Below are 15,172 nucleotides of genomic sequence, written 5' to 3'. Positions count from 1 at the left end.
ACACACACACACACACACACACACACACACACACACACACACACTCCATTTCTGCCCCTTCTCCTCCTTAGTGAATGCTCTGGGCTTATTTCTTGCTGGGAATGTATTTGTGTGGGTATTGGGACCACAGACAGGTGAAGAAATACTTTGCTGTAGATAGCTGATCTCAGGTAGGACACAGAAGTGAATTCCAGCTAGTTCCCACGAAAACAAGTAATCAATGAATCTAGGACACTTTTTGAAGCTCCCTGGTAAGTTATATTAACAACACACTGGTGAGAAATTTTCTGATCTTGTCCTCAAATTTCTGCCTCTCATTGTGAAGGATACTAACGTATTATCACCTTGAGGGTTGCTTATTTCACCCTGTTCAGTATTAGGCTATCTATGAGAACCTACTGGGACACTGGACAATCACTTCCTTCCCTTTGGCAGAATGCTTTTGTTTATCTCCATCCAGAGCCTTGCACCCCAATCCCATGATGTCATTGAGGGTTGTCACTATATTAGGGTCATACTCCCCAGGAATCACTCTGGAAAGATTGAAAAATGCTTCAGAAGGTGATCATGTATTTGCTGTAAGCTCTCTTACATGAGTAACCTATACTTGACATTTTCCCAGGGGGAGAAAAAAAAACTTGGCCAATGACCTCACACACTTTGCTTTGTGGAGAAATCCTAACCTTCTGACAGAAATGTTCTCCACCCTTGGAAAGAAATACTATGTGCAAACAGAGCTAAGTAGTTTCTCCTTCCCCTTCTGCCCCTATCCTCCTGCACTCAGAATCTTCCTACACCTTCAGTAGGAGCATTTTAGACTTGTCCCTTGAAGGCAGGATAAAGTCTTTGTTTATAGTGATAAATCATAGTGTTCAAAGTCTAAGGGTAGGAGAAGTTGCCCATCATAAACTTTGACAACAGGTCAAGGACTTTCAGAACATGAATTGGAGAGAAGCTCTCTTCTCTGGGTTTGTTTCCTCTTGTCTTGGGTTTTCAAGTAGGGCAGCCAGTGGTGGGGTATGATATTAATAATGTTTAATATAGTATGCTCACTTGAAGGAATAATATACACGGATGGGAATATACAAAAGAAGATAGAACCTCAGGATATTCATTTTAATATCTTTGAAAAACAAAGTGATAGCTCAACTATCCAATTACAAAATGCCACAGTACACAAAGGGCAGGGCTAACGTTCCAAGAAGAGAATTGGAAGACTTATTTTTGAAACCTAGGAATAAACAATGCTCTTCCCTAATGACTTTCTAGAGGTTGCTCACTCTTCCAGAATCCATAGGAAAAACAGAAGTTGAAAAGCAAAGACACATTTGAAACAAGAGGGGAAAAAAAGTTTTATTTTGAAAATACAGTCTTTAAAGATAAATTTGCCTTCCATTTTCCATGTCTAGGTGCATCCAACAAGATACAAAAACAAACAAGACAACAAGACAGAGACCCACGACATTATGTACAGAGCTCTAAAATGAGCTGTGAATACCTACAGGAAACTAGCATATGCTCTTTGTGAAGGGGCGCAGTGTGTGGCTTTTCTATATAGCTCTCAGTCCTGCAGAAGAACAGTTAACTCCCTGGAGCTGCAGGTGCTGGGCTGCAGCGAGGGGAGAGCTGGGGTCAGTGGAGGGTGGGGTGGGCCCCTCGCGTGGGTGGGAGGCGTGGAGAGGTGTCTGGGGGAGGGGGCGGCGGCGACAGCACGGAACAGATCCTGGGCTTCGCTAGAAGTTCTGCCGCGGTGTGTGAGTCAGGCTGTGGCGCCGCAGGTCACAGTTTCGCCTGAACACTTTGCCGCACTGCTCGCAGCTGTAGGGCTTGATGTCTGTATGGGTGAGAAGGTGAGTTTTCAGATTACTTCTCTGATTAAAGGTTCTTCCACATGTGGGGCATTTGTGTGGAGATTCCTGTTCAGATGTGAAGCAAGCAAAGGGTTAATCCTTCACATCCCCACGGCACCCTCCTCCACAGCTCGTCTTCTCGGTATCACAAGCCTTAACAGAACAAGCCCACGACAACAAAAGAGGGGACTTGCAGGAACAAATCTGTGCTCCTAATCCGCCAATCACGAAATCGCTTGTGCAGGCGCCCACAGAGGCCCGATTACACTGATAACTGCAGGGCAGACCCCGCCACCTCGGTGGGCTTTGTGATTTCCAGAGCTTCACATTTCATCACCATGTCATGGGCAGGAAAAGGGGGAAGGAAAAGCTCTAATCCTCTCCTAAGGAACGACATTCTCCAGGGGAATAAGGTTCCTCTTGGCTGGAAAAATTAAACTATTCCTCAATGTTCTGAAAGCTACAAATTACGAGGCCCCTGGGAAAGAAAGCATATGGGATTTCACCATGCTTCTATTATCAAAATTACCTTTATTTCCTCCCAAACACGGAAGCTTTAAATGCAGGGCAGATCGGATGAAAAAAATATGTATATATAATGCTAAAATTAGGATTTACTACAATTAGAGTAGCTTGTTCTTTAAAAATATTAAAATGCTTTATGTTAAATAAGTTTTCCCCACCTAGAAAACTGATGTAAATAGAACTACTTAGGATGCAGACCCTGCCTTGACCATTTTTTCTAAAGCAATAATGATTTAAAAAACAACAACAACAATGTACCAAACACTTTTAAAGTAAGAAAACCAACTTACCTGCATGTGTAAAGTTTTGTGAACTGCTAGGGTTCTAGACTGACAAAATCCTTTCCCACATTCCTGACATTTGAAGGGTTTTTCTTTGGAATGAATATACCTGAAAATCAATATAAGGTTTCATTGAAATGGGTCTCCCCCATGGTTACGAATTTTCTTTTGAGAACTACTCAAACGAAGTCGTGGACAGAAGAAACAGAATTTCTATTTTTTTAATTTTTTTTTTTTTTCCGGCGTAGTTCTGTTTGTGGTTACCCTCAACTAACAAGACTCTTCAAAAGCAGTTATGGGGTTGACTTTATCTACACTTGATCGCTCTCTCTGGAGTGTTCTGGAGTTCAAAATTGTGCGGAAACAGCCCTTCTTGACTTGCATGGTTTTCTGTGGTATTTAAACTGGCCAAATCAGGACGTAAGTCAAGGTCGGTAATGGGGGGGAGCTGATGGGGAGGCTGGTTTTGGTGAATTCCCCTAAGGCCTCTAAGATGGGCACACAAGTGGGGAGGATACTTCCACTCATAGCGCTGGGAGGTTTTTCACACTTGTTACAGTATTTAATGTTTATTAGTCCATAGTTTAAGGAGAAGGGTAGGGAGCTGTTTCTAAATCCAGTAACCTCAAATAGGCTTAGCAAGGTCCCTCTGCCAGGCTCTAGGGCACAGCTAGGGAAGTGAGAGGAGGGGGGAATCCAGTAGATTTTCAGTAAGGGTTCCTGGCTGCCAGGTCCCGCAACCACCCATCCTAGAGCAGATTCTGGGATCCCTCGGCTTTTCGGGCCTCCACTCCTCACTGAGACCGGCTGGGAGGAAATAGAATAACTGACTCCAAGGCCAAGGCCAACCCACATTTTTCCTGCTCAAGGGTAGGGAAAGGCCCTCCCTCATCCCAAAGTAGAATGCAGCCCAGCCAGACAGGGGATAAAGGTAAAAGCTTGGGTTCCTGAAACTTGGGAGGGCTTTGGGGGGGATGGGCGGGATGGGGCAGAGTCTAGATCTAAGGTGATTTCTGTGACTACTGAAATGTCTATCAGAACTCGTTGTCCTGGGCAAATTCGCCTTCCCTCTCCCAGACTTCTTCCCGACCTCACCTATGGTCACGCAGGTGATCTTGCCTCCGGAAGGCCTTATGGCAGATGTCACACGTGTATGGTCTCTCGTCTGTGTGGGTCCTCTCGTGGATGAGTAAATTGTAGGATTTGGTAAAGTGTCTGCCGCAAAACTTGCAGATAAACTCTTTTTTCGTTTTGGAGGGCAATCTCCCTCGGGAGGGTTTTCTGTCCGGAGTCAATTTACTGAGACCGGAGATGGGGCTACCCAGTCCCGGGCTCAGCTTGGTCAGGTCTCCCATCTTAGGAGGATCCTCTTGCGTGGCAGCCACCGCCAAGTTGGCAAAGTCAAAACGGGGCCGGTCTTTGTGTAGGGCTGGCAGGACGTGGGCAATGGCGCCCTGCTTGGGATGGAATAGGTGAGTAGTGAAGGGCAGAGCCGGGAAGGGGAAGCGAGCGTCCACAAGGCCCTGCGCCGCCGCCATCTCGGTGATGGTGGAGCGGGTGATCTCGTGCACGTTGGGGTACCCCAGCGTCCAGTGGTTCATGTGCATGGTCTGCACGGCGCTCAAACCATACAGGCCCTGCAGGTGGTCCACGGCGGCCGGGAAGGTGTTCACCGCCTGCAGGAAGGAGTAATTGGTGAGCTGCAGCGATGGGTGGAGCGGGATGGGCGCTGGAAGGGCCTTGCTCCCCATTTTCCTGGTTCCTGGGAGTCGTGGAGAGACGCCCCTTTTTTCCAGGACTCAGAGACGGGTGGCCTTGAGGGCGCTGGCAAAACCAGAAACGGGTCCCAGAGTAAGCCCTAAAAATGGCAGGGCGGGGAAGAGAGGGAGACACCTTGATTATTACCCAGCTCCATCAGTCCTTGGGTGCCCGCACCCGTCACTACGTCTTCCTTCTGTGTACCCTCCCCAGTCCCCTCGAAGACCCCAAGCAAGATGTGAGGGACGGCTTAGCGCCTGCCCAGGGAGTCTGCCACAGACCTGTCCCTGGGCACCAGCAGCATGTGGCTCCCTGGCAAGCCCGACTGCCTTTCCGGGAGCTGGTAGGAAAAACTGAATCTGATGTACGACTCCTGTCCCGTGAGAAAGAAGGCCAGCAGAGGGGCTCCCGCGCTGGCAGCACCAGACGAACCCACCATTGCCACTCTGTCCTGAGACACTGGGGATCTCCTGGTTGTGGGTTCGACCTAGGGCTCAAAGCCCTGGCTCAGGAGACGCCCGCAGCCTTTCTCTTGCTGTGCCCCAAGCCTGTCTCGCGCCTACCCAGAGCCCGCTGGCCTGTGCGGGAGCGCGGCCTGTGCGCACTCACTCCTCCCGGGCCCTCGGGCCTTCGGCGGGCTCGGCTTCGCCCCGCGCTGACCCCGGAGGTTTTCTTTTTTTTCTTCCTCCGCCCTAGTCCCATTTATCAGCAGTGACGGGTCACAGGAAAGAAAAGTGACACCTGGGGGCTGGGTTCGTCCTGGAATCACCCCCTTCTCCTTCCCAGGACTGACTCTCCTCCCAACCCCTCCCCACCAAGATCCCTTGCAGACGGTTCAGACTCCTGCCTGGTGGGGTGGAGGAGAAGTACGTCTCTGAGGCCTGAACCCCTTTTCCCAGACTGAGCACCAAGTTCTCTGGAGGCAGGAGAGGCACCAGGAGCGTCCGGCACCAGGAGCGGCTCAGGCACCCTGGAGGCCTCCGAAGAGGAAAAGTAAGGAGGGAGCTCTTAGAGCGGGAAAGGGAAGAAGCTACAATGGGGTGCGGGCCCTCAGTGCAGCTGGCCGGTACTGCTAGGCCAGCCTGGAGGCCTGCGGCCTGGACCCACGCGGAGAGCTCCTTGCTCTCTGTGTCCCCAGTGGCCAGGCTCAGGGAAGTCTGAGTATAGATCCAGGCTCCTTAGAACCTCACCTGCGTCCACGGCGGGCCCACCAGCTCCCCTTGCCTTGCCTTTTCTTGGAAATGGGTTCTTTCCCCCTTTCCCAGCAACTCGCACCAAGACCGTATCTCTGAGGGTGGCCTCCCAGGTGCAGAACTTGGAGCTAGGAGCTTACCAGGAAGAGACACAGGCCGGCCAATCTGCACCACCAACCACAACATCTAGTGTTTGAACCTAGCCGGAAGGTGGGAGAAGGTCCCTCTTTTCCAGCGTCCCCAGGCCACCCACCTCTTTTTGCACCTGAATCCTGCGACTCTATCTGCCAGCCAACTTAGTGGGCTGTGCTACTGACACAGCGCTCTGGCCAGGCAGAAACTGGCTGCCTCTGCGGGGGGGAGGAGGTCCCCCACCTTACTCCTCTGTTTGGAACCACTTGAAGACAAGAGATTTATTAATGAACTGCTTCTGCCCGGTGGTATGTGGTCTGGGAGTTCAGGCTGGGAGTTAATGAGAGGTGCGGAACAGTCAGAGGGTCTCAGTCAGATCATTCAACCGAAACTGTAAACTCCCATCAGTAATAAACTTTCCCACCACAAATCACTATTCAGTTTTGTTCAGCCACAACCCTCAAACCATCTCCTACAGAGTTAGGGGGGGCGGGGGAGAGAATTCTAACATCACTGATTATTTCCCCTTCAATTAAAAATAATAAATTTCATCTTTATTTCCTTCTCCTTGGGTAATGAGGATTTTCCAGAGATGCAAAATATTTTCCCCCTAGTGTTGAAAAGCAGTCTCTCCTCCATAGAGAGGAAACCGAAATTATTATTTGGGTGTATTCCCAGACTAGATTTCTTAGAAATAAATACAGGAGGCTGTGTCAGTGGCAAGAAGGGGTGTTATTGACTGAATGGCTATCTGGATTTGTGATTTTTTGACTCCAGAATGCTCAACATGAACTTTGGCATAAAGATTACAATGTTAAATTTGTCCTCAGAGACCGGACTGCCACTTTCTTTCCCTTTCCTTTCAATAGTTTACAATACGGAAACTACATTGTCATAATTCACGTTGGCACAAAAGTGCTACTTCAGAGTATGTGAAGTTACCTCACAAAGGAAGCGCCAGCCATTGGTGCCTCCTGAAACCCTTTTACAAACAGAACTAACCTAAATATTCACCAAACACTCTTGCCACAAATACTCAGGAAGTTCAGCTTTACATGATCCTACTGAGTCCCTGCAAATGTATGTCAAACGGTAGTTTAAGTCAATGCAGAGATCTAAAGTACTTTCGTTTTGTTTAGGGCTGAGCCCACGCTCAGTTTCAGGCACTACTGGTGGATTCTCTGCTGTCATTTCTTCATTAGTCTGCTCCCGACCATTGGTTACTTTTAATTTTGCAAAGAGAGAAAGTTAAACCATGAAAAGTCATCAACCGTTCAGTGGGGTTTAGGCTAATTTTCTTTCATCAGACTTCTTAGGAACTTCCAGGCATGTACAGAAGTTTGGTGAAATTTAGCTGCCCTGGTTGTCAACAAGGGAGAGTTGTACATATTAATTTCAGTTCAGTGACGCTTTCCAAACATTGGAGAAGTCAAACAAAGTATGCATTTATTGGTGTTAGTACATTGAATTATCTAAAAATAATACGGTTAAGGTCATCTGTTCAACCTTGTGCATTGATATCTAAGTGAAATGATTGATGGATTGATAGGCTCACTGAATTTTAACTCAAACCACAACAGAATTTTATATAAACCAGAGAGCTATGGTAGGAGATCTAAGATCACTGGAAAAAAATAAAAAGCCAGGCGTGATCAGGTGAATAGAAAAAAAAAAAAAAAAAGGCTTCAAAGTTCCTGCCCCTTCGCAGCGCCTCTGCCTTCCCAAGGAGTTAATTAAATTAAGATGCCTTCCGCATAATCTAGGGTCTGTTTCTTGGGCTCCCTCGCTCCCCCTGCGTCATTTTCTAGTTTCTTTCGGGACTGCCGCTTGTGGTGCAGAGAAAGCAGTCGTCGGCGAGGTTTCTGCTCCCGGGAAACTCCATTCCTCTTTTGTTCTCGACTAACAGGTAGATCCTCCACCAACACCTTGTCTTCCTACCACCGCAACTCCCTTCTTGGAAATTTCTTGCATTTAAGCTCCAGAGGAGTTGGCCTTCCGCCACGGCTGCGGTAGGAGGACAATCAGAAGGCCAGTCCGAGGTTGAAGCTGTACCCAGGACCGGCTATTTATTCCCTCTCTCGAAGCGCCTTGAGTCGTTGGTGAGAGACACCGACCCTCCGAGCGGGTCAGCGGGGCTTGACCGCCGGGCTACCCTAGGACAGCTCGACCCGGACTTCTAAGGCAGGGGAACAATATCGTGGGGTTGCGGGGCTTGGTCACAACGTACATCCATCAGCTTTTATAAGACATTTTACTAAATGCTTAAATTAAATTTCCCAAAACAAAACCAAGAAAGTGAGTAAGAGTGTGCGCTGGGTGTTAACGAAGAGTCGCGTGCAGGGGGAGCCAAGGAAGTGAGAACACAATGCCCCGGGATGGCACCCTTGAGTTCTTTGCACCATATCTGAACTTGCAGGGCGCGGGGCTGAGAATCTGGATGCCGCCCTCCCCCCATCGCTCCCGTGCACCCTCAGCCCCTTCCTCCCGGAGCACCGCGGCGCGCGGACACTCACCTCCGGCCGAGAGGACTGCTCCGGCGGCGCGGTTCAGACCCGGTCCGGGCAGCAGGGCGCACAGCTTGGAAAGGTCGTGAGGTCCAAGCCGGGCAAACTTCTTTTTGAGCGCGCAGTCCCGGGAGCTGAGGTCATGGTCTGGAGGACCGCGAAGAGCGAAAGCGAGAGCGGATCCTCGGGGTTATTATTATTATTATTATTATTATTATTTTATTTTTTGTCGGTCTAAGGGCGCGGAATGTAGGAAGGGCGCGAGGACTCCCGGCTCGGCCCGGCCCCGCGCGGCGCTCAGCGCTCGGCCAGATCTCCGCGCCCCGGCGAGCCTCGGGCTGCGGACTGAGCGTGAAGTCGGAGTGTGCAGCCCGGCTGGGCCATCACCTTCCAGCCACGAGCGAGCGAGCGAGCGAGCGCGCGGAGCTCCGTCCCCGCCCGCGTCCCTCCCCAGGCTGCCCCGGGCCGGGAGTCCGGGGCTTTAGTAGCGGCCCCGCCTCCCCGGCGGCCGCGCGGGGCCCGGTGCACCCTGACTCCGCCTCCGCGCCCGGCCCCCGCTAATGGTCCACTATGTTTACTTGTGTTTGGATAGCAACTGAGTCTTAAAGGCGCAGGTTGGCTACGAGTTGCCCAGCTAACTGAGACGCAGAACCCAAGGTGACTCAATTCAACACTCACACACAAAGACAACGCCCACCCCCCTCTCTCCCCCTCCGTGCCACTTTTCCTCATACTGTTTGAAACTCAACAACTGGTTCTTTGCTTTTCAAAGAATCCGCACAGAAGCCCAAAGGGCATTTTGCACTTTTCCTTGGTTCGCTGGCTGGCGTAATTTCTACGTTTTACCACGTTTAGCATAACATCTTCTTCAAAGGGCAAAACCAATCGCTTCTAGAGTTTGTTCTCCAGCACACTCACCCTTCTCCCAATCTCAACTGGTTTTGTGCATACTTTTGGTCAATTAAGACTAGATGTGCAGTCTGTTTCCCGGTTTTCAAAACGAAGTTTGTTTATAGAGGTGACAATTGGCTAATTTCATAATTACTGCAAAGACATGTGGAATGTTCCAGCAGAAATTTCTTCCAATATCTGAGCTTTAATCAGCTAATGTACATTTCATAAGCAGCTAACCAACTTGGTTAAAGAAGTGGCCATCTGCAACCGATTGGCAAACAATAAAGGCTCCATCTGGAATGGGTGAAGAACAATCATTTTTAAATTTTAGGGAAATACTATTCTAGCTTCTCAAAACACGCTTTATCTTCGTTCTCAGCACACACACACACACACACACACACACACACACAAACACACACAAATTGAGTTCATTCTTCAGTCGCCAGGAAAATTCATCGAACTTGACGCACAGTTATTACATTTTCAAGTTCTTCTCTAAGTTTACTTCTCTGTGAGTGTAAATGAGAACGCACTTCAGCCACCCTGGAAGAGAGTGACAGACAGTGGCACAGACCCATTTTTAAGCAGCTCCAATGCAGATGAAATGCGCCAGAGCAAGACAGCAAAACGTCCTTCGTCCCAGACGAGTCTCCGGAAGAGACTCGCGTTAGCGCGCGCTTGGAGGAACCTCAATCTTCTTGGAGGCTGGAGGACTCCAAAGATGCTTTTGGATGGGCCTTCCCAAATGATAATTAAAATAAACTCAACGGGTGGGGAGGAAGGTGAATACAAGCGAACAGATGACTGAAAGCCGGCAAAAGGCTAAACCATGAATGGAGGGATCAAGCAGAAGCTACGGATGCTATTTTATTAAGGTAAAATTCTTCCTATTTTATTTATGCCGAAGTGAATATAAATTTTCGTTTATTTGATAAGATAGAACTAAAGACTAGGAGACACTCTCTTTCCTTCTTTCCAGCTTTAGGTTCTCAAACATTAAAAAACAAGCTTCGAACATAGACCTGTGTGCTTAGTATCCTGCAGGACGTCACTGCTTCATAGTAGAAAAGTGTGGGGACTAGACGAGTGTGTAAGAGTTCAGGGGGGATGGTTAGAAAAAAAAAAAACCCTTTTTCCTAGTGGGGTCCACATGGGTGCTTTCATTTTAGCTCTCAGTCCAAGAGCCTCAGCTCCCGGGATGCCTGCGGTCCCTTCTTTCCAACCACCTCATTCCTTTCTGCAGCTTTTCTCAATTTGGAGAACTGGAGGGGGGATTTCTCTTCTTTTGGAGCCCTCCCTCACCTCAGGAGAAACACGCGCGGGGTGGTGACCTGAATATCGACCCCACGCTGCCTAATTCTTTTACACCAAATTCGAGCCAAGTCCTCAGCGACCATCTTCATACCTTCGTCTCCAAGGTGTGTGTTGAGTGCGGGACCTTCTGCCCGCTTTCCCCGCTGGGTAGGCAGAAATTCAAACCTCCCATGAGCTGTGCCCTCTTGAGCCAGGGTTTTTGTTTGGTTGGTTGTTTGTTTCATAAATGTGTTTGCCTTGCTCACCCCAGCTTCAGGAGTTCCCAAATGGACTCTGGGCCAACCTAGTCCTTTCGTTGATAGTGTGAAAGGTAGATGGGATTTTAAATCGGCCCAGCGCTCGCACCTAGGGGGAAGCTTCGTGGCCTGGCAGAGCTTCAGCAGCCTGGGGATGAGCAGGTGCGCGCCGGGCGGCAGGAGCCCCAGCCCGGGGTTGAGCGCCGCCAAGCACCGCAAGCCGCCAGACTCCCCTAGGCCGCCAGGGTGACCACCTGTGCCCAGGGCCCAGCAAACCCCTGGATTCCTGGATGCCCGCATTACCGGAGGGTACGGGGGGGCACCCAAGAGCAGTTCACCCGCTAGACTCTTCTTCCTGCAACAGCGCCCGGCGCAGCAAACAGACCACTGTGCTCAAGAGGGAGCCGTGGGGGTCTGGGTGTGAGGAAAGGGAAGTCCCTGAGCTTGCTGCTCGCAGGCTGCTCCCCTAGGTCCGAGCCACCGCGGAGCAGTCCCACTACCGCAGCGTCCTCCGAAGTTCAGCTGCCGGTTCACTCTGAACTTTCCGCCGATCCCGGCCATCTGCTGTCTGTCCTCGCGGCTCTGGGCTTTCGACACCAAGGACGCTTGCGGGGGGGAAATAGCTAGCAGATTGATCAGGGCCACGGGAACCCTTACTGCCCCAATTTCAACGGCAGCAAGTTTATGCTGGCTCGGGGAGGACGGGATGCAGGCCCCGGGAGAGGAGACGCCAGAGGAGCTGGAGGAGGGGGGGGTGCAGCGCCGCCCCCTCTCCCAGCCCACCCAGGAGGCTCCGCGAGCAGGTGTCCGACCCAGCCTTTCCTTGAAGCTGACCGCGCGCTGCGGACATCCTAAAAACACACGTTGAACTTTTAAAAACAAACTATGGAAGAACACACACACACGCACACACATATATACGCATATTTCCCCCCTCCCGGAATCCAAGCTGCCACCACCACCTTCCCAGCCCCCAGGCTTTCCTAGTCTCTGCGGGGCTTTCGCATTTGAACTTCCCGCACTGTTGGCTGGGGTGAGCTTTTTTGTTTGTCTGGTCTGAGCCTGGAGTTACTGACATCCCAGCTCGGCTTGCAGTCCGGGCACTCCGGATCCGGAGTAGTGGGGAGGCCAGGAGCGCACGGGCAGAGGAAGATCGCATAGCGTTACACTCGGAGTTGGGGATGTGGAGGTAGGGGCCGAGAGATGAAGAATCTAGTCTTCACCCAGAGCGCGTCCGGGTCCGCGCTTTCCCCAGGGTGGGCGGGGGCGGGATGGGGGGGAGGATGCAGTGGGAAAGCGCCGCCGCGCGCCACAGCTCCGCGGCCGGTAGGAATGGCCGCAGCGCCCCCTGGAGGCGCAGGCCGAGCACTTCGTGGCGTGGACTCCGGGGTCAGCGCTTTGGCCTCCAGCGATCGCGCGCGCAGGCGGGCTGGTTCCTTTCCCTGGACCCTGGTCCCTTCGCTGCAGAGAGAAAGTAGCGCGCGCGACAGACACCCCTGGACGAGAGAGCCAATAAGTCATGCTAAGCCGCTGGGATGCTTGTGGGGACCCCACGCAGCGACGTCTTCCCCACCACCCCCAAGAGGGTTTCTGAGACGTATTTTCAGATCCATGCCGCCGCTCCCGGCTGCCTTGATTTCCCTGGGACAGGGGAAAGGCATTTGTTCCGACCCCAGCGCACGGAGTTTGCAGGCGGTGGACTGCTTGGTCAGCTCCAGGCCTGGGACGTTGATTCCAGCGAAAGTCGCAAGGGGTGGGGGAGTCTCATTCATAAATGCGATCCCCCTTCATCCCATCCTGCGCGACCTAGCCCTCACCACACCCAAACTCTTGAAGCCTGGCCAGGTAAGACACGTGGTGCGAGAATTTGCGCTAGAGCTTCGGGGAGCCGGAGGACCGCACCCCGCCTCCGGCCGTCCACTCCTCTACCCTAGCCGCCCCTAGAGGCGGGCCTGGTTGGCTAGCCCTGGGGGCCTCAGCTTAGGCCTGGCCCATCATCACCTCCCACTGAGGAGAGGTGAGGGGGTGCGCGGGGCTCAAGGGTACCCTCCACGTGCCTGCGCCCCAGGCCCAGCTGCCTTGCGTCCCGCGCTACCTACCAGCTCGCGGGACACCGAGTCACCTGCAACGGGAGAAGCGGGAGAAGCGTGTTGCAGAGAAACTAGGTGGCCAGGTGTAGGTCCTTCCCAGAGCCCAGGTCCAGTTGATGTTTGTGGGCTGCGGTAAAACTCACAGCTCACACACTAGGCCACCCAGAGATCTGTCAGTGCCCAACTTGCGAAGTGCCGCCAAGACCCTAGAGGATGCGGGGGGTTGGGGAGGGGAGGGTGTCCTGCTTCCCTCAGTCCGGACTGGTCTGGGGTAGGGGGCGCAGGAGGTGGGGCTGCTGTCTGGCTCCCCGCACGTGCTGGGCATGAGTCCGCTCAGCACCTCTAGGCCTGCTCGTGGCTCCCAGGGTGCGCTTTTCACTTCCAGTGCATGCAGGGACACCGGTCTCCTGTAGTTTCTCTCCACAGAAAGAGCCAGGTCAACTCCCACGTTCCCTTGCCAAGGACAGCTTTCTAAGAGTCCAGCAGCGTCCGCACCTAAGACGGCAGCGAGCAAAATTCCAGAAGCATGCCACGAGAAATTTCCTCTTCCTACTGGATCTCTTGTGAGACCAGCTCAGCTCTCACACTCTGAAATGAAATGATAATCCTCAGGGAAGAGTAGGGTCTATAAGCCTGCATTTTATCAAGTCAAGTCTTTTGTTTTGTTTTTCGAGGTAGGGTCTCGCTTTAGCTCAGGCTGATCTGGAATTCGCTATGTAGTCTCAAGGTGGCCTCGAACTCACAGCGACCCTCCTGCCTCTGCCTCTGAGTGTTGGGATTAAAGGTGTGCGTCGCCACGCCCGGCTCTTAAATCAAGTGTGTGTGTGTGTGTGTGTGTGTGTGTGTGTGTGTGCTTTCGTGGGTGCTTGTTAAAGCTTACACAATGGGGAAATTCCAACGGAAATCTTGAGTTCCAATGAGCTCCACTCCGGCTGGCCAGAGCTCCCTTCTATGGCTCTTCTGACTTCTGTTTGTAAAATGTTGGGTCAAGAATTGCCTTGATGTTTCCAGTTCTTGCCACAGACTTTAGGATGGATCTAGAACAGTGGTTCTCAACGTGTGGTCAGCATCCTCCGGAACTAGTTAGAAACTCAAGGTATACCGCCCCGCCCACCGGGTCAGGACTCCAAGCACTAGGCTTCACTGACTGCATAAGCCCTTCAGGTGATTTTGATGCGCGGTAGGGTTGCAGAATCATTGACCTAGGTCACATTGACACTTGGAGGCAGTTGTGGGAGCCCCATTTTTTAATCTCTCCTCTTTTCTCCTCACCAACTTTGTCCCTCTTCCCTCTGAGGATTACATGTAAAAACTTCAGACCTAGGACAGCTTGTTCACCCATTCATTCATTCGCTCGCTCCCTTGCATCTAGCTTTCCAGAGGCACCTTCAGAATCCTTGGCAACCTGCTGAGGATACCCAGAAGGACTTGGCAAAGGGTACAGGAAAGAGGGCCGTGTGGGTACTTTCTCTTTTATGGCCAGTTCTTACAATGGAGTACTAGGACGCATCATCGGACATCAAGAAATGTCCATTAGGGACCCAATGCATAGAGGCATCTCATCTCAATTTACAGAACGACTAATGTCATTCTTATTGTCATCGCAACCTGGGGATTCTGTGTGTCCACTGTGCATACTTTTACACACATCTTGGCACACATTGCTCATGCCCTGCCTTCCTTCTCGGCATTGGGTCATAGTGTGCAGCCCCGAGGGTGAGAGTGTGGATAAAGACTGGAAGATGCTGTGCTTAGGACATCTGGAGAACCATTGACACCAGCTAAGCAGATACATTCTGCTTAGCTATTCTGTCTGTCGGGTCCTGTCAGCTCTCCTACTGCCCCAAACTGCCTACCTCCCAGTCACTTATCCATTGTAGACTTGCTATTTTCCCACCTTAAGACTGGACCATGTCCTTGACTCTAGGAGCTACAAAATATTTGTTTCTTGGAGTAACTTTAATTTTTTTTTTTTTTTTCTGGAGTCACTCTCTAACCTTCATGCCAAATCACCTTCCCAGCTGAATGAAGCCTTTTTGGCTGTGGGCAGTGGAAGGCGCTTTGTCTTGTAGACTAAACAGTCCCTTAAAAATCCAGCTTATAGACTAAGGTGCCTAAGAGAGGAATTTTGATTTTATGTGTGAGTGTGTGTTTATCTAGATGTTCTTGCTTTGTAGCCCCATCTGCCTTTAAACTGGGGATTCTCCCAAGTACGGGGCTTAAAGGTACATGCCAATACAGAGAGGGAGGGGAGGGGGAGAAAGAATAGCACCTTTAATTCCAGCACTCTAGAGGCAGAGGTAAGAGGATCGCTGTGCGTTTGAGATCAATCTGGGTATACAAAGTGAGTTTTAAGTCAGCTTGGGCTAGCTTGAAACCCTACCTCAAAAAA

General features: G+C 51.2%; 1 protein-coding gene across 4 annotated transcripts; it reads right to left on the bottom strand.

Annotated features, from left to right (window-relative positions):
- Positions 1-1,327: 1,327 nt before the first annotated feature.
- On the bottom strand, positions 1,328-8,643 carry Osr2 (odd-skipped related transciption factor 2). 4 transcript variants are annotated; one of them, XM_004663049.2, is made up of 4 exons: positions 8,253-8,643; positions 3,752-4,514; positions 2,666-2,765; positions 1,328-1,916 (listed from the first exon to the last, which is right to left on the bottom strand). In XM_004663049.2, exons 2-4 carry the CDS (start codon positions 4,405-4,407, stop codon positions 1,734-1,736), a joined length of 939 nt encoding a protein of 312 aa, XP_004663106.1. In that variant the 5' UTR covers positions 4,408-4,514; positions 8,253-8,643; the 3' UTR covers positions 1,328-1,733. The 4 variants fall into 4 exon arrangements, with proteins under 4 accessions (XP_004663106.1, XP_004663107.1, XP_044999574.1 ...); XM_004663050.2 differs by having other exon boundaries at positions 1,328-1,834; XM_045143639.1 differs by lacking the exon at positions 8,253-8,643 and adding an exon at positions 5,748-5,863.
- Between the last annotated feature and the right edge of the window lie 6,529 nt (positions 8,644-15,172).

Source organism: Jaculus jaculus, chromosome 2 (genome assembly GCF_020740685.1).
Source record: "Jaculus jaculus isolate mJacJac1 chromosome 2, mJacJac1.mat.Y.cur, whole genome shotgun sequence".
Lineage (NCBI taxonomy): Eukaryota > Metazoa > Chordata > Mammalia > Rodentia > Dipodidae > Jaculus > Jaculus jaculus.
The sequence above is the reverse complement of the archived record's forward strand: the minus strand, read 5'-3'. Positions and strand labels throughout refer to the sequence as shown.